The sequence below is a fragment of the Platalea leucorodia genome (assembly GCF_965183815.1).
Source record: "Platalea leucorodia genome assembly, chromosome: 2".
Lineage (NCBI taxonomy): Eukaryota > Metazoa > Chordata > Aves > Pelecaniformes > Threskiornithidae > Platalea > Platalea leucorodia.
The window spans coordinates 66,240,745-66,252,299 of NC_138824.1; the positions used below are offsets into that span (position 1 = coordinate 66,240,745).

The 11,555-nt window shown below is 41.8% G+C and overlaps 1 protein-coding gene across 12 annotated transcripts in view; it reads left to right on the forward strand.

Moving 5' to 3' along the window:
- Nucleotides 1-76: 76 nt before the first annotated feature.
- TMCO3 (transmembrane and coiled-coil domains 3) overlaps nucleotides 77-11,555 on the forward strand; it is a 34,588-nt gene continuing 23,109 nt past the window's right edge. For 5 of the 12 annotated variants that reach the window (XR_014227459.1, XR_014227460.1, XM_082304533.1 and 2 more), the window contains exons 1-4: nucleotides 77-424; nucleotides 759-835; nucleotides 3,190-3,731; nucleotides 8,252-8,431. Coding sequence is in view for 10 of the 12 variants with exons in the window: in XM_082304533.1 (XP_082160659.1) it covers nucleotides 3,285-3,731; nucleotides 8,252-8,431 (627 nt within the window). In the remaining 2 variants the exon portion in view is untranslated. The other 7 variants (XM_082304539.1, XM_082304535.1, XM_082304536.1 and 4 more) reach the window with 7 other exon arrangements.

The window sequence follows — 11,555 nt, forward strand, 5'->3', positions numbered from 1 at the left end:
GCCCTGCCTGCGCCGCCGTCCGCGGCGAGAGGCGACGTCCGCGGGGCCGGGGCGCGCCGGAGCGGCGGCTGCGCCTGCCGGTGTGCACCGCGCAGCGCGGCCGGGATGGCGGCGGCGGCGGTAGCGGCGGGGGGTGGACACGCACTCCCCGGTTAGGTTTCCCGTGACAGGCCGTGAAAGGCGCTCGCACTACAGGTCCCGTCTGACTCCGCGCTTAAAGGTGCCGCACCGGCGCTCGGGACCCGGCGCGCAGGGTGAGCGGGGCGGGAGAGGCCGTCGGCAAGGACGGGGCTCCTCGGCGCCTTCCCTCAGCGGCCGCCGGCCCCCTACCCCCGTGCTCGCGGCGCCGCCGTCCCGGCCTTCCCGCGCTGCCCGGGCCGCTGCCCGCCCCCTCCCTCCCTGGCTCCCTGCCTGCCTCCCTCAGGTGAGCGGGGCGGAGGGAGGAGGCAGCGCCCGGCGCCGGCCGCTGCCTCCGTCTCGTCCCCTCGGCGGCCGGGCCAGCCGCCGCCCTCAGGTGGGCGCTGGGCGGTCGCCGGCGGGGGGCGGTGGGGGCTGCGAGAAGGCGGCGGCGGGTTTGGCCCTACCGCCGCGGGGCCGCAAAGTTGAGTGCCGCCGCCGGCAGCGCCGGGCGGGCGGGCGGGCTGCGGGGCGGCCGCCGCCCTTCCTCGCTCCCTCCGCCGCCATGAGGGGGCGGGAAGGGGGCCGGTCGCACCCGCGCTCTCCTGATCTGTCTCTCTTCCCCCCTCGGCCTTCCCCAGCGAGAGGTACCGGCAGGGGCCGGCCCGCGGAGAGGCGGCGGCGCAGGGAGCTGCCCCCCGGCTGCCATCGCGCTCAGGTGGGTGCGTGCCGGGGCAGGGCCGCCCGGGGGGTGGCGGCAGCGGGTCCTGAGGGGGAGCCGGTACCGAGAGGAGCGGTGGGGGGCGGCCGGCGGGCGGGCGTGGAAGGCCCCGCAAGCGCCTGGGAGGGAGGGTCAGGGTTCGCGTTGGAGGCAGGGTCCAACACCGGCTTGATGAGATCCGGGACTACGGCGTCGTGGTCGGGAAGGGAAAGTCGGGAAGATGAGCTGCAGTCCATCGGGAAACAAACTGGGCTTTGAAAAGGACTCCAAACGACAGGCGTTCCCTCCAGTTTGGTGGTGCATCGAGAGGAGTGCGGTGGTGTGTTTTGTTTGGTTGTTTTTTTTCTCTTCATGTGCCCTCTGAAGCACATCATGTATTTTTGTATGTGAGGTCATTATTCTCTTAAGAACCTTAAGCACTGCCCCAGGTGCCACTTTTCTAAATCGTTTTTGTTAGCCCAGTAAAAAACACTTGTTACTGAAACAAAACTGTACTGTGTCTGAACCGGGGTGGTAAGCCTACGCAGTGCAACAACGGGCAAACTTACTAGTATAAATCTCTGCTCGGAATTTAGTTACGTGGTTTGACGTACCACGTAAGACACGCAGTAGAGTGTTTTACTCACCTCCCTGCCAACAGAAGCTTGAATATACACTAAGCGTTTTCTTCTCCCTTTTTCTTGCAGGAATAGGTTGTAATACATTCAGCAAAATCTCTCCCCCAAATGTGTTAAACAGGAAGAGTATTACTTTGTATACATGAAGAAATATTTCCTTAAATATCACTCTAGAATTTTGCCAGGTGGTGGGGATTGTTACTTTTTCCTGATTTCTTAAAAATAGTAAACACTATAGCTTTTATTAAAGTTCTGAAATATTTCTACTTTATTATTTTATCGAAATTAGAGTGATGTAGGCATGCTTTTGCTACTTTAATTACACTTTCAGTTCTTAATTTTAAATGTTTTAGTTCTTCATATTGTTAAACCCTAGCTCACAGTCAGTTATTGATAGCTAAATACTTTGGTTTGTATTTCATGCATTGAAAAGAAATAAACCAACCCACTGAAACAGAGATGGGAAGGCATTTTAAAAACCCAGGTACTGCATGGCTGGGCTTGCCATTGTCCCTTCCCATTCTATATATTGACTGCGGCTGGCTTGGATACTTGTGATTGCAGCTGCTACTGCATTATGGGGAAAGAAGATTCTCTCTTAGGCAGACTGCTTCCAGATGATTATGTCCATATGTTGGTTCCTGATTAAGGCTGTTGGCTCAGAGATCAAGACTGCAGCTAAAGTTTTAGGCAAATACCTGCTCTGTTGATGATCTGCTAACATGCAGTGTGTGTTGTGCGTTTTTAGAATGCCATGCTTCGGTGATGAATGTATATTTTGTACATACATTTATTTATACGTTGTTACGTATAACTTTGTGGTGTGGGGATTTTTGTGTGTGTGTGTTTGGTTTTTTTTTAAAGAAAATATAACTTCATTAGTTTACAATAATGTCAGTATTTTCCTGTAGGATCTGGAGGAAGGAAATTGGTTCTTACTTTTGAACTTCTATCCTGCTTGGTGCTAAAAGCAAATATGGCAGTTTAAATATAGATCTTCAAGTAGCTTCTGGGAAATGAACTTATGAATGAATTGATTTTACTTTTAGTGTTCTTTTAACTCTATTTTAAAATCATGAGGATCAATAATTAGCTTTGAAGTAAAATGCCTCAAGGCCATGCAGCCTTTCAGGTCTTTGATCCAAACTAGTAGTGCTCAGAAGTCCAGGAAGTTTTGCTGTTATTTCTTCACTGTAGGAATGTTTCTTTCCCAAGTATGATTTATTATGTAATCTGTTTCAGTTAAGCTTTTTTTTCATTATGTTTTGTATAGTTGAGTGTGTTAATGCTTCTGAGGCTGTATAAATAACAAATGATTGTGATACAATTTTTTAGGATAGGTTTGAAAAAATACAAGAGGTTTACTGAGAGATAAGAAGAATTAGTTCTGGTGCTAGGCTGAAGTACAGCCCTATGGCATCATGGTTTAATATTTTTAATGGCTTTTCTCTCATCTAAGAAGTGCAGATGACTACCATGTGATATGACTAAGCTTTCCATTCAGTGTTTTCAAAACAAGATGGTCTCTAGAAGATACTCAAGGGGGGGAAAAAAAAATCTATCAGTAACCTTGGGCCATTTATTGGTTTTGATAACTGTTGACTGAAGGACACGGTATACATTTTGTTAAAGATCATAGTGTAGGATGCACTACACTAGGTTTGTTTTCTACGTTTGTTTGACCTAATGGCCCAACATTATCATGTTTGATAACTGATTGGTGCTATCTTGCAGCATGGTATGCGTACTGGAGATGCAGAAACTATGTAGCAGAAAGCTTTGAGCAGTTGTGGATTATCAGTTTCTCCCAACAGCAATAAAAGTGAAGCATGAAGGCGACTGGATTTATTTCCCTGTGGACATTGGTTTCGCTGCCTTGTGGCCAGTTAACAAATCCTGCAGAACATGAAGATGTAGTAAAGCATGCAATAAAGCTGCACCGTGGGAAAGGAGCTGTTGTCACTCAGAGAAAGCAGTGGGTGTTGGACAGCTGCAGAAAACTGTCTGGTCTTCTTCGCCAAAAGAACGTTGTTCTCAACAAACTAAAAAATGCTATAAGAGCAGTTGAGAAGGATGCAGGACTGTCAGATGAAGAGAAACTTTTTCAGGTGCATACCTTTGAAATTTTCCAAAAGGAGCTAAATGAAAGTGAAAACTCAGTCTTTCAAGCAATCCATGGCCTCCAGAGAGCTCTACAGGGTGATTACAAAGATGTTGTAAATATGAAAGAAAGCAGTAGACAGAGACTGGAAGCCTTGAGAGAAGCTGCAATTAAGGTTAGTTCCCCTATGTTTATTGCTAGAGTATTAATATTCTACTTGTGATTTTAATTTTATTATGGCACGGTTTCAATCTGTTTTAATAAAAAAGTGGATCTACGTGAAACTTGCAATGTTTTACTGTTAAAAATGGATTTTGAATGAAGTACTTGTTCTCATTAGTAAAATTAGAAGTAATTCTGGTGTAGAGCCTAAAACTTACTAGCAGTCAATAGTTCTTATTTCAAAACAAAGCTACACATTATCATAAGACCTACAGCAAATATTATGTTAAAGGGAAAGGAGTACAAGAAGTGAGTCAGTGCACGTAGCACAGTTGCACTAGATAAGCCATTGGGATTATCAGAGTGGAAATAATGCCATAAATTGGCAAAATGCTAACTGTTTTTTCCACTTCGAATGAGAATTGCTCAACCAAAACGTACAATTTAAACAGAATGACTTCTTGCCTTTTATTTCCATATTTGTATAGATGTGGGTAAAATGGACATGCAAATTATGAGGTGACTAGATTTTTAATGTCAGTATAGCACTCCTAGCCTAAGAAGTGCAAGTTTGAAAAACAGTACATCCAAGAAAGAGCTGGCTGAGGTAACTTTACCAAGAAAAGCACAGGTGAGTAACAGTTGAGCACAAATACTTCATGGAAAGTTTGAGTTCCCATGTCAATGCAGACCTGTTAGGGTGTGCACAATCTGCCACTGTCTACTGGACTTGGTAGGGCTCAGACTGAGCACTGAAAGCCTCCCATTGAGAGAAAATGTCATTTAATTGATTTGGTATTTAAATTGCTCTTTTCCTTGCTCTACCCCTCAACCACTGGAGGAATATATTAAGAATTTTCTTTGTTTTCTGTCTTCTGAAAGAAGAGGCTGCTCTTGCGCAAGGGAGCAAGAGAAGGAAAAAGAAATGTAATTGGGATATAGCATTTGAGCTGGGAGAATCTCTAAAGGGCATTTGTGTAAGAGATGTGCAGATCTTAACAGGTGAAGATGACAAGAGATTGTGTGCAGTGAATTGTGGCAAGAAAGGGTGGTGGAAGTAGAAGTTAGGATGCAGACTTGGGAGCCTGGAGTGGTCTGTGCAGTGAAAACAAAGACTGAATTACGACAAATTTAGACAGGGAGCAGCTTGGACCTAGGTGTGTTCCAAAGAAGTGCTTAATATGACTTTGATATTTGTGCTTAATGGTAGTGCCAGCCTCTGCTGCATAGAAATGGTAGCAATTGTAATGAAAATTACTTGATTTTCCACCTTTTTTTCCTCAGAGCTCTTAAAATAGCAGCAGTGAAGCTGCCCAGAATCTTCTTTCTCATTTACCTAATTCTTGACAACGTTACTGTAAAATACTGAAGTAATCTATCCTTGAACTTGAGAACGGTGATTCTTCATTTTTCTCATAAAAGGAGGCCTGTGTATATAATGATGTGTTTTAGTTGTGTGTGTCCTGTCAAAACTTTACTGCTGCAGAGGTGGATTGTGTAGGCTTTCTTTGTATTATCACGTCAAGATATTTACTTGAATGAGCAATCTTTTATACCCTTCCTTCTTATGTCATGCGCATGATTATTTAAGCAGAATATTTGTTGGTCTAACCTTACAGTTGTTACATAAAGTGAAACAAAGGATAGTAGGGAAATGCATGCCAAAAAGATGAAAATTACATGGGATACATCTTTTGGACTCATTCTTACTTCAGAAGACACACATTATGTCCAGTTTTGTTCCAGTTTCATTTTACTGTAATGATTACTGTGTTGGTGTATTCTTAAGACGTCCTTTCCATTTTTTAAACAGTAATTGAATGGAAAATACAAGTGAGTGTAGAGGGTGCTGGACTTTTCCCTTCATTTTACTTCTGTTGAGTTAAAGTATTTGGAAGTCTTTAGTGTTGGGATATGTATGCATGTCTGATGCATTTCTTGCTGGTTCTGCTGCTGGGAAAAGGTATAGCGGAATCATTCACGGTGGCGGGGGAGAAGCGCTGAAGACTGCTTCTGCCTCCCTTTGCTCCAGGAACCTGCGTGGAGGTTCAGGAAAAAGCAAAAAAATCTTAGCTAATTTTTATCAGCTTCTGATTTCTTGGGTGCCTACTACTCAGGCATTGATGGAAAAAAATCAAAAGTAGTGCAAAGATGCATCCTCTTCTGCATGTGCTTTTTTCATCCCTGATGAAACAGTAGAGAGCAACAGCAACGCTGCATTCTTAACCAGCATTGCCCCGAAGTCTTACTTAATCTTACTTCCTTTTGCTCATGTGTTTCTAGGTGTTCCAGTCTCCTGTTTAGCGCACAATCCTTATCTGTACTACCTTGCTTAAAAGATTGTTTGGTATGTACCTTGTGATCAGATGTCTCCAATCCCAGCATGAGTTGCGGAACAGTGTTTGTACTGTGATGCACTTCTGCTTAACACGTAGCAGGCTGTTTGGGATAACTTGTCCTTTTCATGGACACCGTTCTCTGTGATTGTCCCACTCTGGACATTGTGACATTGTGACACTGGTCTGTAGGTGAAAACAGAGGTGCCACTTTAATAGACTACAAAAACCTTTGTCTTCATGAATTAAAGGAAGTTACAGTTAAACTCAGATTTTTCAAAGCTCTTCTACCTTGCTGTTCAGAGAACTTAACTTCTTGCAAATTAGAGCGTTATTTATTTTTCTGCAGTTCCCCTCTAGCTCTGTTCAGCCAGTTCGTCTCAGCTGACAGAAAGGACCGGTTGGCTCTCTCCACCCAAAACCTGTTCTGTTTTTGAGGGGAAAGAATCTAACCCTTACCAATTCCATCTTGTGTTCTGTTGTTGCCGACTGAGGAAAGAATCTGCAGCTTGTACGGGGGCTGTTTTTTACATCTTTCAAGCAATGTCTGCCAGCAGAGAACAACGGATAGGAAATGTTTTTCCTTGAGGCTGTATGAGAGTGACTGTGTCTCTTGCTTATGTGTTGCATAAGAACTAAAGCCATTGACACTGGGCCAAACACATTAATAGTTACATTTTTCCTAACTCCAGTTATTTTGGGAACTGGGTATTTCATCATGCCGGTGTAACTATGGTAATTTTAAACACCAACAGACAGCAATTTTGTGGTTTCATTAGAAGCAGAGGTATTCATCTGACTGTCAGGATTCTAAAAGGGTTAAGCTCCAGTTACAGGCTGTACTGAACATACTCTTATATTGGCGTCAAGGAATTGATTAAATTATATGCATGTTCTTGCAGGTTTCAAGAGAAAAATGTCCATCCACAAACATGTGTGGAGGAGGGGACACTCCAGTTATTTAAGCATAGGAGTTTAGGACCACTTTAGATGCCCAGGTTATCTAAGATACCTGTGTGGTGTAGGCAGATAAAACACAAGCTCAGGGAGACCTATGTTCTATCTGATTTCTAACTGGGTATGGCAGGGCATCTAAAATGGAGACGGAAACTTGCGTTTTCTGGGAATTCAGTCTGACATAGAGATTGCTTATATTTTTTCCCTTGGTAATAATACTGGCTCTTTTAAAGAACAGATGTAGGGTCTCTCTCATCTAAATCTTTAAAAGAATGTAGGCATGTAAAATGAAGCATCTTATCTTTTTTCCAAAAAAAACCTCAAATTATATTCTGTCAATACGCAAAGTATTATATTTGGTTATTGTCTTGGTAACCATGTAGAAGGGGCACTGTTAAGTCCAGTCTTGATCAGTAAATAAAACTTACTTCTTTAATTCTCTTTTTCAACCTGAAACATTATAACTTTATCAGGGAAGCTCCTGAAATGTTTTTACACCATACGAAACCACATCAGCATTTTTTATTTTCTTACTTCTGAAGCCTAGAAATGGATTTCAGAAGTCATTAGTGCAGGTTCATAAGAGGCCCAAACTGTAAAGGTGGACAAAGCCGAGTGTTTTACTTCTGATAGGAAAAATGCTTCTTGGGAAACATAAGCAGGAACCTCAGCCAGAGCGCTTGACTGCTTATCTGTATTCTCTCCCAACTGCTTTTAGTTTTTTGTAGCTGTTTCCACAGTTGTTGTAATTTTTGAAAACCATAAACAGACCTCTTCCTATGTTTATAAAATGGCTTATAAAATTAAGATTCATTGCATTTTCTTTCCAATTTGTTTGTTTGTCGTAGCTAGTAAAGCTATGCTTTCAAGGTTATTATGCTTCCCTGCTAAAACACTGAGCTCTAAACTTTACTTGGCTCTGAAATACTTCCTAGAGTTCCTTAAAGTAATTCCTTTTTTGTATTTTCTGGATTGTAACCTTGGGGCAGCTCTACTCTTTAACAGATTAGAAAAGGTGATTGGTGGATATTTTGTTTGGTTGTTGTTTTTCTTGCCCACTTCCCCTAATGAAAATTGGCACAAGAGAAAGCAATCTTCAAATACCCTTATAAAGTCTGTATTGCTTTTGCAATTCCACTCATGAGGTGTTTTGTATCAAAAGAAGCGTACGTTTATGTCAAATGTTTTCCCGCTCAAAGGCCTGGCCAGCACTTTATCTGTGTGTTGTAAAATTCAACAGGAAGAAATGGAATATGTTGAACTCCTAGCAGCAGAAAAACATCAGGTTGAAGCCCTTAAGAACATGCAGCATCAAAACAAGAGCCTGTCAATGCTTGATGAAATTCTAGAAGATGTCAGGAAGGCAGCTGATAGATTGGAAGAGGAAATAGAAGAGCATGCCTTTGATGACAACAAATCTGTAAGTGATGTTTTAGACTCGGTCTTTTCATTGGTGTGCATTTATTTTTTAGTTGATATTTGCACTGTAGGGGTGCTTCTCTTGTGTTAAATGGTTGTTAGAGTTTTAGTGACTATTTAAAAAAACAAACAAACAAACAAACAAACCCAAAAAACTTTAGGCTCTGCATTTGTTCTTGCTTCCCTTTCAACAGAAGAAAGTATTTAGTGGTAGAATGATTGCTTGTTAGGAGTGAGCAAACAGGAATAATTACTCCTTTTTGCTAATGATTTCCGTGGTTTTGATTTGAAAGCCCTCCCTGCAGCTGCCACTTAGTGACAAGTGTAGTCCACCTCACTGGTACAGCCCATGAGAGTTATGACATCTCAGTGGTGGTGGTGGTGGGGACTGTGATATTTAGACTTTGGAGGGTATGGAGTTACCATGTTAAGCATAGTCTCCAGTTTTTTTCTCTTTCATTTTGTTGAGAAAGTTATGGGAGAACAAGAATCCTTGCAGTTAGTTTTCACAGTCTGGGAAAAGATATATTGTTCAAGGTGAGGACTTGGAATGTGTTTGTGATGTTGCTTTCTTCTGCTTCGGATTTCCTCTGCTTTTCGTACGTTGGCCTATTTGTGCATTGTTCATTGTTTCTGTGTTGCATGATGGACAGTATCCCTCAGGTAAGGTTGTGTGTATTTGGAGCTGGGAGTACATTAGTTTATTCTAGTGTCCCACTGCGCCGTCCTCGGAGACTGACTCTCTAAATTGGTCCTATTTGCATGAACATGGGTTGCAATTTTATTTGGCTTTTGCTCTTGAAAGGTTTTTGTTGATTTGCAGGTTGACTTCCAAGGCAAGCATAGCTCTTGATTTCTGCTGAGGAGGAAAAACAGTTGCTCTGTAGTAGAGAGCCAGGCCATTTTTTGTAGTCGTACTTGTATTGAGAGAAAGAGAAAGCAGCTTTTTATTTCGCATACACCAGATCGCAGCCATTGTACCCAGTGGGAATCCTACCTAGCAGGACCAACAGTGGGGAGGGGACGACCTAGCTGGAGTGCCCTCTTCTGTTCCGCTGGGGTATAACGGCACGTTTTAGAGAGACCAGCAACGAGGTTTCTTCGGCTACACGTGTTAACTGGCAAAATGCCAACACATCCTTCCTCTCCAGTGTCTCTCTTTGGTTTTCTGCTTATATCTCTGTTCATGAAAGAAAAGGAATCATGAAATGCAACCTGGAGGACTATTTACATCTCCATCTTTGCAAGAAACATCTAGTGCGTTTTCTCTTAAGCTAGAACACTGGAACATTAGAACAAAGACGCTCAAATAGAATCATCAGTAATCTGATAAAGATACAAAAGCTTCTATTAAAATACAGTCAAATAGAGAAGTGTAGTAGGTAAAAATGAAAAAAAAAAAAAGAATCTGAGCTAACCCAGTTAATGCAAGACAAGAGTATTTGCGCGCTGTATTCTGTTATGTACAACCTGCTTTCAGGAATTGCTGTTTTAGGAAATAAAATCCTGAAAATAACTGTTTTCTCTCATTATATCCTCAAATTTATTAGTATTTAAAAGCTCATCTGAACCTGTGCCATCTACTCTTGCTCTTCTAGCATAGTCTGTCTTTTGTCAGTTCCCATTTCTTTTGTAAAAGTAACAATGCACCATGATATCCACACAATGTATGATTTTTATATATGTTACACTTAAAAAATCAGATTGTTTTTTCAGAATGTCTTAATCTTATAACATCTACCCTTTTTTCCTAATATAATTTCTGACCTAGACTGTGGACTCCACTAGATGAGGAATGTATTTATCCAATTGCATTGCTTTTATATGATCTTTGATACGTTTTTAATTTTGATGCAGAGAAGTTTGGTTAGATTCCAGACACACAAGGTACCATGTACAAAGGAACATATAACAAACTCTATAAGAATTTGGAGTTCCAGAGCTTCAAAGTAGATGCTTCACTGCTGATGTATTTATAAGATAATTTTGCTTAGTGAACACTATCACTGATGTCATAACATGAAATTCCCAAGAAGATACTAGAACAGATGTTGGCTTATTAGCATTTTGGTTTTTAGGCAAAGTAATAGGCATTTGCAAGAGGGAGACACTGCACTGAACAGTGAAATAATTCCAATGCGAAAGTCAGTGTAAAGTATGTTTTATGTTGCACAGCCAACATTTAACAGTAAGCTCTAAGCTCTGTTTTAGTATCCCTGGAGTAGCAACGAGAGTGTGGGAGAGGGGGTCAGGAGCAAAGATGACAGAAAAACAGTAGGATTGGGTACTTATTGTGTATTCTGATTAGAAAAAGTTCTTCGTGTTTGCTGACTGTAGGGAAGCTTTTCTTCTTTGCTCCAATACTGCGAGAATAGTTTGCATGTACGTGGCATGCAGCTGCTCCTGCTTTCTCCTGTCAGCTGAAAACGTAAAAACATGGTTTGGTCTCTTAGACTTGGCAATGGACACCTCATTCTGGAATGCAAAATAGCCTGGTAAGTGGGGAGCTTAGGGAAGTAAAGGCAAAATATATATAAAAAGACAGGTTTTGGGCAAAAAAGGGTGAAAAGACAACTTTCATGATGCATAAAAAGAAAATGGTCATCAGCCTCTCACTCCAACAGCTAAAAATGCTGATGTTTGAAGCAGCTATTTTATGTTTCTAAATAATTCTGCAAACTTCATAATTTGTTTCAAATTCCTTTTTTTCCTTTCTGTCCGATTCTTAGTGACTTCCAATTCTTTAGAGACCCATCATATTGCATGATGTACAAAAACAGGGGAAGAGGTCATTCCTATGATAGAAGTTTTTATTTCATTATACACACAAATGTAAAGAGTGGAATAAAAGGATAAAAATTGCGGGCTAGATATTAAATATTGAAAATGCAATATTTATCTGAACAGTTTGGGGAAATATGCTGGGGAATCAGCAAAGAAAAGAAGGAGGTGGTTTTATAGGTGGCTTCTGTGAATGCATTTCTTCATTAAATTGGGAAGTTGCTTGCGCAAAATATGGCAATCCAGAAAAGTTGAATGTTTGTAGTCAGTCATTGGAGTGACAACAGCCTACCCTCTTTACTGGAGTCTGAAAGAAGTAACAACCTTAACTGTTTCTGAATATT